Source organism: Sceloporus occidentalis, unplaced genomic scaffold, assembly GCF_023333645.1.
Source record: "Sceloporus occidentalis isolate IW3139 unplaced genomic scaffold, rSceOcc1.0.p SCAF_3, whole genome shotgun sequence".
Taxonomy (NCBI): domain Eukaryota; kingdom Metazoa; phylum Chordata; class Lepidosauria; order Squamata; family Phrynosomatidae; genus Sceloporus; species Sceloporus occidentalis.
This window is the reverse complement of record NW_028316983.1, coordinates 109030634-109045248: the sequence shown is the minus strand read 5'-3', so window position 1 is coordinate 109045248 and position 14615 is coordinate 109030634. Positions and strand designations below refer to the sequence as shown.

The 14615-nt window shown below is 39.7% G+C and overlaps 1 protein-coding gene across 1 annotated transcript in view; it reads left to right on the top strand.

Moving 5' to 3' along the window:
* Positions 1-14615, top strand: part of CDC73 (cell division cycle 73) — a 140295-nt gene that overhangs the window by 16190 nt on the left and 109490 nt on the right. Inside the window, exon 7 of the mRNA XM_089515797.1 lies at positions 1158-1374. Within this exon, the coding sequence (XP_089371923.1) occupies positions 1158-1374 (217 nt within the window). The remainder of the gene's footprint in view (positions 1-1157; positions 1375-14615) is intronic.

Below are 14615 nucleotides of genomic sequence, written 5' to 3'. Positions count from 1 at the left end.
ATAGTCATTGATTTTTATGGGGATAGATTACTTCCCTTTAAAAAGGCATAGCAGTAATAAACAGTAACTGACCATCCCTCCATATTATTATTATTATTATTATTATTATCATTATTTATACCACGCCCTTCAGCCCTAATGGCTCTCAGAGTGGCTTACAATTATTATTTTTAATAAGACGGTTCCCTGACCTCAGGCTTAAAATCTAAAAGACACAAAAGGAGAAGGGAATGGTGGTGGGGAAGGGGATGAATTCCAGTGGTTCTTCTCTCCCTCTGATGCCTGGACCAAGGCAGATAGACTAGAGGGAGGGCTCTTCTTCTTCAGGCTAGCCCTGGTGGAGCTGGGCCAGCCTATTCCCTCCCTCCCAGGCCAAAGGATGACAGTTATGGAGGGAGGAGCCTCTATCTTCAGGCTAGCCCCTGGTGGAGCTGGGCCAGCCTATTCACTCCCTACCCTTCTTTAGCCTGTTACTGATTGCATAGTCAGTGTTTGTTTCTAGGTCTTGAATGCCTTGAATGTGTGCCTTCCCGGCCAAGACTGGAAAGACTGCAACACAGTGGTGTTGGACTGGAGCAATATTTATGCAATAACAGTTCAATAAATCTTAAGCTGCGAAAGAATAGGATTCTGCTCTAGCCAATTGTACTGTAGCTGTGTGTGCCTGCCTACAACAGGCAAGGTAAGCAGCAGCTGTCTTTAGAATCTCTTACTGAGCATGCACAAAAAACTTAACAACTAATAAGTCTGCTAGCCCCAGCACATTAAAAATGCATACATATAGAGGCCATCAAAATGAAAATGGTAAGAAAAGTGGAGTCTGGTGAAAGAAAACGTCATCCTTGAGTAAATTTTGGAAGAACTCTTCAGAGGGTCTCCAGAGGCTCAAAATGCAAGGCTTGCTTGATATGGTTGTTTCTTTCACATATGAATATGGTTAGTTTTGGGAGAAAAGTTTGCTGAAACATGTTCAGCTGTTCCTTTTTTGTGGCATAGAAATTTGTCCCTATTCTTTGAATGTTATTTTTGCCTCTGGTATCAAATTTCCTGTTAAAGAAGCAATGCTTGAGAACACATCTAGTTTGTTAACTAAGGTATCTATGTATAGCTAAATGGTGGTTTGTAACTGTGCTGAATCTTCTGACATGTTATTCTAGATCTTTATCTGAAGCGATGTCTGTGGAAAAGATCGCTGCAATCAAAGCCAAAATCATGGCCAAGAAAAGGTCCACAATTAAGACTGATTTGGATGATGACATAACTGCTCTTAAACAGCGAAGTTTTGTTGATGCAGAGGTTGATGTAACAAGAGATATTGTCAGCAGAGAAAGGGTGTGGAGGACAAGAACTACCATCTTACAAAGCACTGGCAAAGTAAGAGCTTGTTTTACCAGATTTCTGTCTAACTACCAGTACATTTTAGAGTTTGAGAAGAACAGTGCTAAGGTACTGTGCTAACCTTGGCACATACGAAAAGCAAATCCTGTACATGTTTACTAAAGAGTAAATCCTGGTATGCTTATTGCAGTGTACGTCACTTAAATGCACACAGGGTTACAGCCTTGGTAGCTTTCTGTATTCACCTGAATGTAGATTATTGTTTGACTGTGACTTAGTAACAGTTAAATCTTTTGTTTTAGCAAGGGTTGGATTACATGGATTTTATGATTTCTTCTGATTCTAAAATTCTGATTCTAAGTACTCATATAGGTTGGAACTGCCCCCAATTGGATACAACAAAATCCTACAGTAAAATTACACAATTGTCAATGTTAGACATATTATGCCTCGCCTGTAAGGATGAAGCTCGGACCCCTAGACATACTTGCTGCTGTAGAGGAGAATGACCATGTAACTTTTTTTGACCTCTGCTATATGCTTTGATTACAAAGCTATGCACTGGTCATAGAATTGCCACTTTGTGATTGAAGATGGCAATACACAGAGACGTTTAATCTAATTCAAGTTAACCGATGTTGTTGTTTTAGAAACTAAAGAACCACTAGGTGTGCTCTCTAGGAACCCCTTAATGGTCTTGGCGCTGTGATTCAGGCAGACATGCTGTCATCCTCTATTATTACAGATTATAGCTAATGTTGCCCATGTTGATGTTGATCATCTTGCTTATGCTTTGAATAAAACAAAAGTTTGAATCTTTGCAATATCCTACCAGTGAAGGTTACTGCACTACATTCTTACAGTGCTTCTATTACACTTTTACTGCTCTGGCTGCCTCCTGTGGCATTCTGGGATTTGCATGTTAGGGACGGGCATTTAGAATTCTTAGGCAGAGAGCTCTTAAACCTCACTGAACTACAAACCTCAGAATGCTACAGGAATGAGCCAGAGCAGTAAAAGTGGAATAGTAGCACTATAGGAATGTAGGTGGTAATCTACAGTGTCTTTCACATCACATTCTGTATGAAATGAACAAAAACCAGCAATTGAGTCTCCAATTCCATTTACCACTAATTTGGTCACTCATTGATCAAGCATTCTATAACCCAACAGGAAGACACTTTAAATTATAATACAGATTTATATTGTCATTTTCTTTTTCAGAGATCAGTCAAGTTGATTACTAGCTTGTTGACCTCATGCAAACTTCTTAATACAGATTGTGTATGGTCTGAAGTTGGAAAATCCTACATGTTGTACCGTATATACTCAACTATAACTCGAGAAATCTATGCCTCAGAATGGACTCCAAAATCATGAGTAGACTTCTATGCAGGGGAATAAGTTAATATTTCTTATAAAGTTCCTAAAAGAAGTGTTCACCTTCCTCTGTAGCTAGGGATCTTTAAACAGCTCCCTGTTTGAGTCCCTGCATGCTCATTTCTCTCTCTCCCTCTCTCTCTTCTTCTCTGTGTGTGTATATGTGTTATCCCTCAGCCTTCCCTCGCAGCCAGAGCTAACAAACAGCTGCTGAGGCAAGCAACAGAAAGAGAGTGTATGCTCAGGCTTGTATCCCGTTTTGCAAGCCATGAACCTTGGATATCCTGGGGGTGAAGGGCAGAAAGAGAGAGTGAAAGAGTTTTCTACCCCGTTTTGCAAGCCATGTGCCTTGGAAATCCTGGGGGTGAAGGGCAGAGGGAGAGAGAGGTCTGTACCCCGTTTTGCAAGTCATGAGCCTTGGAAATCCTGGGGGTGATGAGCAGAGAGAGGGAGAAAGGTCTGTACCCCATTTTGCAAGCCATGAGCCTTGGAAATCCTGGGGGTAAAGGGCAGAGAGAGGGAGAGGTCTGCCCCCCCCCCTTTTGGAAGCTGTGAGCCTTGGAAATCCTGGGGTTGAAGGGCAGAGAGAGAGAGGATCCTACCCCTTTTGCAAGCCATGAGCCTTAGAGATACTTTTGGTAAAGGTCTGTGCGTGTGTGCGTGCGTGTGCCGAGGTTTGTTTTCCCATTTTTCATGCTGAGACTGTGATCCTTGGGAGTGGTCCAGAGAGGGAGATGTAGGGAGGGAAGTGGTGTTTTTCCCCCCTCTTTAGATCTTTTTTAACATGCCCCTCGACTTATTATCCACGGATCATATCAAAATCCATGATTTTGCCCCCAAAACCTGCCCTCAACCTATACATGAGATTGACTTATACACAAGTATATATGGTATGTTGACCCTAAATACTTCATTAAGGAAACCTTCATTTTAATGAAACCTGTTTAAGAAAAACCTAAACGTTCCAGTAAGTAAAACTTAATTTTTCTTCAGGTTGGGCTGAAGTATAAGAATAGAAATAGCTATGCTAGGTGCCTGTTTATGCATCTTTAGAAGGTTCTATCTGAGAATGTTATTTTTGTTTCCACAAGATTTACTTTGTTCCCTTTCATGCTAATTTATTTGTTTAGGTTAGTCAGATTTCAAAGTCATTAGACATTAGAGATAGGCAACAGAAAAACATACATTGCTTAAGTGTGGGGAAGGGGAGCTTGAATTTGTTCTTTCTTCCCTGTGGTTTTGATCTTCAGTTAAAGCAGTCCTCCACAACATTTCTTCACAGGGTGGTGTCATGTTATGGGCTAAAGAGATTTTAAAACTTCCAGCCAGGTAATGCAATAACTATGTAAAGTTAGGACACACATGGAGTCAGGACAGCTAGAATCCATCTTTATCCCATTATTTCCAAATGGTCTCTCATTTAAATATAATACATTTTTAAAAAATCCACAACACGATGCCTGACACACAATCCTAAAAAAAGAACCCACCAAAAAACAAAATGACCACTGTGTATCTGATACTGTGAGAATAATGTTCCTGTCAGTCTTTCCACTCTGCAGCTCACTGTGTCTTAGGAAACTATCTGCAGTGGTCTAACCAGATTCTGGTTGGTTTAAGCCTCAAATTGAGGATTAGCATAGATGTAAATACCTTCTATAGCTTTACATATAAAGATTCACTTCTCAACATTTTGTGACTTTCTGTTTCTAATTTCACCAAAATATAATCCAGAGTAGACTAATACATTTAGAAGCAGACTGGATTCTTAATGATGGAGGCAATCAGGAGCTAGGGAAAAATTTAAGCCCCATCCCGCAATTGCTTCCACCATTGATACATAAATGTATCAATCACTTTCTGTGAGGTAAGGTTTATCCATCTTGTCTAGCAGTTGGGTGAGTCAGCCCCCAGTGCAGGGATTATGTCTTTTTTTATTCTTCTGAAGAACCTCTGGGGTTGTGGGATAGTGGTTACCAAAGCTTCCCTCTTCCCCCAGTTCCTCTTTAACCTAACCACAGTTCAAAGTGTTTTGAAATCCTGCATAAAAGGAAACCAAATTAAACCTTTATTTTATGTCAATGTCTGTACCACCAAATTTCTCAACATTATTAGAGTGTTTTGGGATAAACATTCTTGTAAGAATGGAGGAATTCTGGGGGACGAGGAGCAAGAACTCCTGAGGCTGGATCCTGGTTTAAATGTGAATAATAGAGAACCAGTTTTAAAATTTGTATCAGTTCCGTGACTCCATCTTGATCTTCAGCTTTTTCCTTTATGAGAATTGCTTCCATAGATGGTAGGAAAGAATGAATAGTGAAGACTCACTTTATGAAAATTGAAAAGACTGTGGGGTTTGAGTGCCCTGAAGTTTGTTCCTATCCTTGTTGTTCCAATCCCATATTTCTATATCAGTTTACAAAAACATTGCACTTCCAGTATTTGTTCCCCTTTATCAGTTTGTTATTTTCCCAGTACAATATTACGTTCTTATTCACAGGGGGATCTGTTCCGGATCCCCCTGTGGATAGCAGAAAATATGAATGCGTTCTCAAAGGAGAGATTTACAGTACTTGGTTCCTTTTAATCTTCGTTGATAACAATCACTGGTAATACATTCTTAGGCAGAAAGAACAGGAAGAATTTGTTTACACAATGGCAGAAGAGGGGAACTCTTCAAACTTAAGCTCCAACCAAAAAATCATCTGCAGAAGAAGTGGATAATAATGTACAGTTGGCCCTCCGTTTTCATGGGGAATCCGTTCTGTCTCACCGCATGAAAATAGAGGCTCGCACATATTCAAGTCCCATAGACTTGAATGGGGCATCCCCGTGCATATGGCCCGGGCGCGTGCGCCATTGAAAATAGTGGAGGTTGCTCCTCCGTGGATATTCAAGGTCATGGATCTCAGATCTGCGGGTTAGGAGGGGCGACTGTACTGAATGAAAGAATGAATGCCTTTATTTCAGTTAACAAACCATAGACAGTATAAAAGCAAAACAACAATAGCAACAAATTAAATAACAGCAAGAGTAGTACATACACAGCATATAAACGAGCATGTAAAATACATTTAACAGACTCGCCACTTCATAATCCAACCCACCCCAATTTTCCATAAGTGTTTGAACCGGGAGAGGACATCACTACTGTACTGTATTACATTTGTTGTTATTGCCAATTGTTATTAACAGTCTGAATATGAAAACATATTCCAAATAGCATCTGCATTGGTGAAAGTGAATATTTGTTGACTTAAAAAACCTAGGAAGTAGGGAATTAGGAAGAAATATTTGTTGACTCTACTGCCTGTACCGAAAGTTCCAAAAAACAATCTAAATGAACAGACTCTTGTTTCTTAAAAAATGTTCAGGATCTGGTTTGGCACAGAAGGGGTAGGGACCAGTAAATATTGTATACTGTCTCTTACTGTTTTGCCATATGTGCTTTGATGTTCTAGAAAGTGGTCGATTTAGTGAGCAGTTAAGTCCATTTGGTGCACTTTAGGCTTTGGATTTATATGGTGAGGCTTTTAGGATTGGAATTGAAAACTAAATACACTGTGAGCTTGCTATTGAAAAACACATTTTTCTGTCTTTGTAAGTGAACAACACTAATGCTTAGAAAACAGATTTATTTTTTGTAGTGCTGCATTTGATTCAGTACTGCCAAGTACCTTATATTTTACATCTAAAGCCCAGTATAGATGTCATTCAATTCTTGTCACTGCAGTCAATTGACAACTTTGTTAGCCGCCCTGATTGTTCTCAGAGGGGCGAGATACAAATAAATTTTATTATTATTATTATTATTAACTAAACGTATTCTTGCAGAAAAGGTAATAATGCTTGTGTCAGATTTTATGATTCCACACCAAAGGGCCCTGAAACCTTGACTGGTATGTTCAGATTTGCCAGCAGTGATATTCACAGTGATTTTTAAAGACTGTTTTCAATTCTGCTGTAGTGGTGGGTATTGATATTAAAAATGTTTAGAGGGTACTAGGTCAAGGAAGATGGCAATGCTGTATGAAACCCATCTGCAGTCATTACTAGTTGTTCCTCTCATTTTCCCCCTTGTTCCTGTTTCATTGTACATAGTTTGTCCATTTTTCATACTTGTTTTGCTAACGTCTGCTCATAAGTGCCTCTGAATATTGCCTTGGGATCAAGATTGTGTCATCCTTTTCTCTAATTTGTTGTTCTGATACCTTTGAAAATGGCAATTTACTCCTTACAGCTTGTACTTCAACTTTCTTTTATCCAGAATGAAGTCTTCATGCCTTCAGTCGATCACGTAGCATGTAGTAATATTTAGACATTAGGAATGAGTTGGAAGAGGCTAAGACTGTCCTATGGTAATTAGTAATTAGACTGCTTTTGCTTTATCTGTATTCTTACTCTTGAATAGTAATCTGCTGTTTGTGGACTAAAATATTCAAATGACCTTTAATAAATGTGAATTTGCGTGTGTGTTGGATAGTTTAACCTTGTTTCCATTGCAGTGTCTGGAAGTGAAGCTTCTTGCTCAGAGTCATTCATTGTCAAAACAGTTCCTATACTAGCTAGTAATGCAAGAAACATGAATTCTCCGAAGGTCACCTTTACATTAAAGATGTTGTGTTGCCTTTTAAGAGTCTGAGCTGTCTTTATGTCTGCTTTGCTAGATCTATGTCCCTGTGGTCTAATACAGTAAATATGAAAACAATCTTATTTCTTCTGCTGGCTATTTTCCCTGTGAGCACTAGGTGGTGGTCTTGTTCCATTAAATCTTGATGCCGAGTAATTAATCTGATATATGCAAGAGAATCAACAATGCTGTCCTTCCTGTTTGCTTATTCAGACTAAGATTTCAATAATTTTTAAAACTGTCCAACATTATAAATTAGGAATGCTTAAAGCAATTTAGAACATCAGGAAAAAAGACTAAATAATTGATTTGAATTGAGTTTCCCATTCTGTAATTCATACATTTCCTGAACAAGAGCGCTTAATGGTTGGTTGCTGAAACAATGGCCTAATTACTATTGTTACTCTCCTCTAGATTAGGTGCCCAGGATCAATGGGGACTTGGTAAATCAACACTTACATAAGTTTCACTGATTGATTGGGTCTCTGTTGAGACTAAATAGGGTTTAGATCAATGAAAATGTATCCATTCTGGATTTGATTGTTTTTATTCCATCTATGAGTGTAACTGCAGGCCAGAGTCTTCAAATTCTGACTGCTCTAACTCATTTTTGTTCTTCCTCACAGTGCTCCTCCATTTTGCAAAGTCTCCAGCTTTCTGTGAATTATTATCTGGGGCTAAAGTGGTTACTGTGAGGATCAGAGGTTGGGGAAGCCTATTTTCACTAGGCCTGTTGCATATGCCTAAATCTGAGTCCAGTCCATGAATTCAAAGCCACTGTTAAAAAAAAAAAAAGGGGGGGGGGGATCTGCTGCATTCTGATGATTCCAATTCATAACTTTTTACAAACTTCAGTTATAAATATGCTTGCATGGAAGTAGACTCCAGTGAATTCTGTGGGCATTATTTCTGCTTTGTAAGTCACTGAACTTAACTTGCTTGTTGTACTTCAAGTCATTTCTGACCCTGAGGCGACCCTTCTTGGCAGGTTTTTTCTGAGAGGGGTTTGCCATTGCCATTGCCATCCTCTGAGGCTAAGAGAGTATAACTTGCCCAAGGTCACTCAGCATGGCTAAGGTGGGATTTAATCCCTGGTCTACAGAGTCATAGTTCAGTGCTCAAACCTCTACATATACCTTTCAAAAGGCTTGCTTTAAACTGGCAGTTTCCCCAGAGATAAAGGAGAATATCCAGTTTTTCCCTAAGTGATTGCATTTCTATTTCTATTTCTATTTCTTTTTCTATTTATTTAATATCATGAGTGTGATAAGTGTTTGAAACTTTAGAATCTGTTCAGGTGTGACCAGTGATTGGAAAGTTTGCAGCCAAAACTAAAGAGGAAATGCCATTCTCCTCATTATGCCCCTCCACCCTTGATTTTTTTTTAGAATCCCTCCTAGCTCCAATTAGCAATGATAAGATAATTGGAGATTGCCCCACTTCCAGTGCTCTTTCAAAGTGATTTCCCAGCTTCCTGTATCTCTGCACGCTTGGTCTAATCACCCAGACAACTTTCAAGAAAGCCTGTATTTTGTAATTTATCAGTACAATAGCTTGAATCAGACAGGAGGAGAAGGAAGGAACAGTTGCTCAGAGCAAGGAATGACAGTTTCCATAGCATCCCTAGAAGGTGCTCATGCAAAATCCTGCTGCTTGTGGACAACTTTTACAAAACAAATTTATGTACCTCCTCTTATAATTCAAGCACTGTAGAAGTATCTTTGACAGTGTCTTTTGAAATTGCTGACAACACTATACCTTGGTTTAGCATTTTATGAAAGATGCCAGGTGAGCTTCAGACTGGCATACATGCCTTTCTTTCCCTTCAGCACAGTTCCCTTCAACACTTTTGTAAAGAAGCTTCCATTTTTTATTAACTGTAGCATTGTATGCTGTCCAAATTTTAGATTTTGCTTAATTTCTGATTAGTTTCTATGAAACCCTGTTTCAGCAACACATTAAGATTAATCACAGGTTGGCCAGGTTAGGGATATGTGAAATTCAAAGATATAGCCGTGTTCGTCTGCAAAATCGTTATGGAAAGAGATCTTGTAGCACCTTTGAGACTAAGTGAAAGAAAGAAATTGGTGGCATGAGTTTTCATAGACTTGAGCCTATTTCCCTAGATGCATTTGGGGAATTCATATGAGGCAGTAGGCTGTAGTCTTAAGAAAGGTCATGCTGCCAACTTATATTTTTCAGCTAGTCTCAAAAAGTGCTCTACAAGATCTCTTTCCATATGGCTACATGTAGGTTTTCAAATGCCTCCATATGTCTTGGCTGGACATTGTGGGATCCTAGGTCTTACAGTAACTTGTTCTGCATATATGCCAGGCATACTATTCCAAGTATACAGTATTTCTTTCTTTCGATGTGGGAGAAAAATTTGGCTAGGCAGTAGCATTGGCTGAAGAGAACAGTAGAGGGATAGCAGGAAGGCAAGTGGAGGCTTCATAGGCATGCCTGGACCAGTGGTGGGCAGCCCTCCTTTGACTGGATGGCTGAGGAAGAAGAAGAAAAGCCAATCATCTTGCTACTGAGCGGCAGATAGCAGAGTCCAGTCAGAGGTGCTGGCTATATGACACAACCACCCAGGCTGACCTACCTTTATATGTTCTTTGAGGCAGTGGTTTCAGTTTTGGCTGGGCTCACTTCACTCAGCTCTTTCCTCAGCTGGTGCATGACTGTAGCAGTTGTGGGGCTTCCTGCTCTGGCAGTTTTCCTTCCTCCTTCCTTTTCTAACAGAAAGCAGTAAAGAAAGGTGGCAGAGGAACAGTTTAAAGTAAAATCTGGATTCACAAACTCACAGACACTGGAGCCACTGGAATGCACCCCAGGTTTTACTTGGAACTTTTCCTATTTCTCCACCTTTCTTTAGCTTTTGAGAAAGTAAGGAGGGAGGGAAGGGAAACTGTCAGAACAGAAGCCCCAACGATTGTTAGCTGCAGAAAGCACCAAATGAAGCAAGCCGTTGAAACCTCAGTTGCTGCCACCATCACCACTTCAAAGACCCTATTGCTAACCCAGGTGGTAATGTCACGCAACCAGCACCTCTGACTGGACTCTGCTTCCCTCTGCTCAGCAGTAAATATTCAGATTTTGGATATACTATAGAATGGTCAAAAGAGCCAGTAATAAAAAAACAAGTCACTGAAAAGTGTAGTGTGCCTGTAATTGAGGAGGACACGTATAGTAACTCAGTTCTGTAACTTGGAAACAGAAGAAGTGGGTTATAAAATGCAGATGCCTTTTGTGGGTGTTAACTAAATATTAGGAAAACTAAAATATAAAAAGAAAAGGCAATTTTTTTTAACCTTCTGAGATACATCATCCTTCTCAAAGCTTCAAAAAGTTACTAATTGGCTACCAGAATCCCATAGTCAGGAGGCCCAGTGCTCATGTTGGCTGTCTGGGTCAATGGAAGTTTTCTTCTAAAAACTTTCCATGCTTTGATTCCACTATGCCTGCTGCTGCCTGTGCAAGTGAAGCTCAGAAAGTATGCTTCTGTGAAAAGACAAAGAAACTTGCTTTAGAGCAGTTTTAGTGCTGCCATACAGGTGTAGTTTCTAGAGCTCTTGAGAAGAAGGCCTAAAAGGGCAGAGATTGTTCTGTGATGCCCCTTCTTCACATTCTGCCAGCTAGAAAATATATCCTCTCCTCCCTGATATTTCTACCATATTTTCCCTGTAGACCCATGTTGTTCATTTAATTTGATAATGGATGGTTTTTGGAAACAATGGCGCTTTACAGACTGGTCTCCCGCCGCCCTCATTTGTTGCGTGAGGGAGCCGCAGCGGCCAAACCGCGCGGCTCCCTCGTGCAACAAAAAGAAGCTGCAAAATGCAGCTTCTTTTTGCGGCGCCATTATGATGCCGCTAAGCGCCATTGGTGCACTTGCGGCGTCATAATGGCGCTGACACGTGTGGATGCTTAGTGTCCGCTGTGTCAAAATGGCGGCGCTCATGTAGAATGGGCACCACCATTTTGTACGTGCTCAGCACGTACTATGGTTAGGGGCATCCGGAAAGGATGCCCCTTCCTAACCCTAGTACATGCCGAGCACGTACTTTTGGGCGGTGTGTATCCTGCCAATGATTCTAAGACCTACCATTTGTAAATATTAGCATTTATATTGGTACAACTGGAAAATAGTGAAGTCCAAATTATCTTTTCAGTCCCTCTGTGCTCTGCTCATTGCTAAATTAACATATTCAGAAATTTTAAAGAACATAAACATACTTACTAGAATATAAAGTCTATTGAACCCCCTCTTAAACTTACATTTGTGTTAAACAAGCTTAGAATTATGCTGTTACAGTAAATACTAAGGTGTAATAATTTTGTTTTAACATCAAGCTATATTGCATGTGGGTGAAGAAGAGGAAGAAACACATTAACATCATTTATGCACTGTTGTTTTCCTAGCCTTTTTGGGTACATTAAAGTGCTTATTTTCATTTAAAACTGCTTAATTAATTGGGCTTCTGTTTCACATTGAGGACTTCAAATGGATTGTATGTAATATTCTTTTATTATAAAAATACTAGTAGAGTAAAATGTGATAATGCAAACTAAATGAGGCATGAAATTTGTTCTGCAGAACATAATCTAACAGTTTTAGTGCCAGGTCCTGTGTTTTTGTAATAGACTGCATTCTGAAGGAGTCTTCAGTAAGACAGCTGTTATTGGAAAGGACTATTCTTCTGAAACTTTGCTGACTCGTATGAAGATTGACTTCAGTCTGTGCGTGACATTCCCCCTTTCTTCATTTGATCAGGCTTAAACTTAGATTTGATTTCAGCAAGTAAAATTCTTAAAGCAACTTTGTGAAACCTATATGAGAAATAATGGTTGACTAAGTTTGAAGTAATCAAAAAGCATATTTCTTTTCATACTTTTGTCATTTTGATCTGGTAAATTTTTTTTTTTGAATGATTGACTTCAGGAGGTGTGGGATAAACTGTGGAATAAAGATGCAGCATTTCCCTGTTGCAACTTGGCTTCTACTGTTTAATCATTCCATAGTTCAAGATCAGTTGCCAGTTATGGACCACTTGTTGTCTAGTTCTTAAGAAATTCTCACTATAGTGGTGGTACAGAGCATGTTGTTTGCTCATGTTCCAAATAAATACTTGTTCAAAGAACTGTGAATTTCATACTAAAAGAGAATATAACGAAACACCAATTAAAAGTATCTTGAATTATCTGGAATGGATTAGATTTGAAGCCACGGCAAACACTTGCTCAGAGAGTAGAAGGATCTATGCTTTTATTTTACCCAAAATGAAGTAAAATAAGTTGTACAATAACTGATTGGCATAACTCAAAGTGAATATACCCCTTTAGTTAGATCTTAGTGCCTCAAGTAAAAAAGACTATTTAATGCATTTGCCTTCTGAACTCTTAAATTCATGCATATTATACAGGTTTTTTATGTGTTCCTGCAATATTAGTTATTGTTATGATGACCAAGCAACATTAACAAGATTGGGTATACTGTGATTCAGCACAAGTGAAAGATGGTATTGGACACAGGCATCAGTTTTCAGTAAACTTCATTTATGGAGATACAGTGGTACCCCGGGATACGAAATACCCAGGTTACGAAATTTCCGGGATACGAAAAAATCCCATAGGAAATAATTGTTCCGGGTTACGAATGTTTATTCGGGTTACGAAAAATTTTTTTTGGTGCTTTTTTCGGCTTTTTCGCACGAAACGCGGCTTTTCCCCATTAGCGCCTATGGCGATCCGGCTTACGAAGGCTTTTCGGGTTACGAACGGCGCCCCGGAACGAATTAATTTCGTAACCCGGGGCACCACTGTATGTAGTGAAACTTTGGTAGTTCTGAATAATAAAAATGAGTCACCAAAGTGTGTCTTTGTATAATGCGTATTTCCTCTTTTTTCTATGTAAAATTGGACATCCCAGCATAAATAGAACTGAATTTGAAATATATTGGCATGATTTCTAGTCCTCAAAATTGACTCTTCTGGCGTTCCCATTTGTTGTATTGGCATTGACATATAACAGATAGCTGGGTCCCAGGATTTATTTTGTAGCACACGAATACAGTGTGCCCACGTTATACGCGGCTTTCAGCATATGCTGAAAGCTGCGCAGGGAGGAAGGGGTGGTGCGTCCCATAGGGACGAATGGGGTGTGTGCCTGTTCCACCGCATGCACAAGCCCCATTCTTTTAAATGGGGCTCGAGCATAGGTGTTTTTTGTTTTACGCGGGGGAGTCTGGAACGGATCCCCCGCGTAAAAAGGCACATTTGGCAAAACTTAAAACGTTCTACTGCCACCCCTTAAGGCTAGATTGTTAGAGTCTGGCTCTGATGTACTAACTGCTGGCAATCAGTATACCCAGTACAGATCTAAATGGACCCAACTGACTTGATGTAAGACGGCTTCGTATGTTCATATGACATGCTTAATTGTTTTGGATCAAAATTGGTAGAACAGTTGGCTTCCAGGTCAATGTAAGTACATGAGTGAAGTATACTTTCTTACAACAGTTCATCTTTTTATCTTATTTATAACATATTAATACCGTGTGGAGTTGAAGACTTTCTTGGGGTTTTTGTGGGGTTTTCAGGCTATGAGGCCATATTCTAGAAGAGTTTCTTCCTGATGTTTTGCCAGCATCTGTGGCTGGCATCTTCAGAGATGTGGCTGGCATCTTTCTCTGAAGATGCCAGCCACTGATGCTGGCAAAACGTCAGGAAGAAACTCTTCTAGAACATGGCCTCATAGCCTGAAAACCCCACAAAAAACTATTAATACTATCCTTCCTCCAAGGCAAAATGTGGATTCAGAGAATGAAACACAGCCTAATCAGACACTGTTAACTTGTACTCAAGTTTCTCTCAAGAATGCCTTTCATGCAGGCCTTGCTTAGCGTTTTATAGACTTAGAATAAAACTATGGCTTAAACATAATTGTTATTCCCAATTAGAGTAGACCCATTGAATCAGTGAGATTTAGAGCATTATCGATTTGCCTTTCATTAATTGATTCAGTGGACCCACTGTAATTGGGAATAGCAATTGAATCTAGTCCAATGTGTTGCAAGATTCTCTCACAGCGGTTAGATGCGGATTAAGGAATGCAGACACATCTCTCTCCTTTCCCTTGGGATGATATCATTGTCCATGCATAACAAGAGTTAGGATTGCAGTGTTACACAGGGCCTCTAGACTTCAAGGGGGAGGGAATAGGGAGTGTCCAGTTTGGTAGTTTAGTTTTTGAAAGCATTGTATA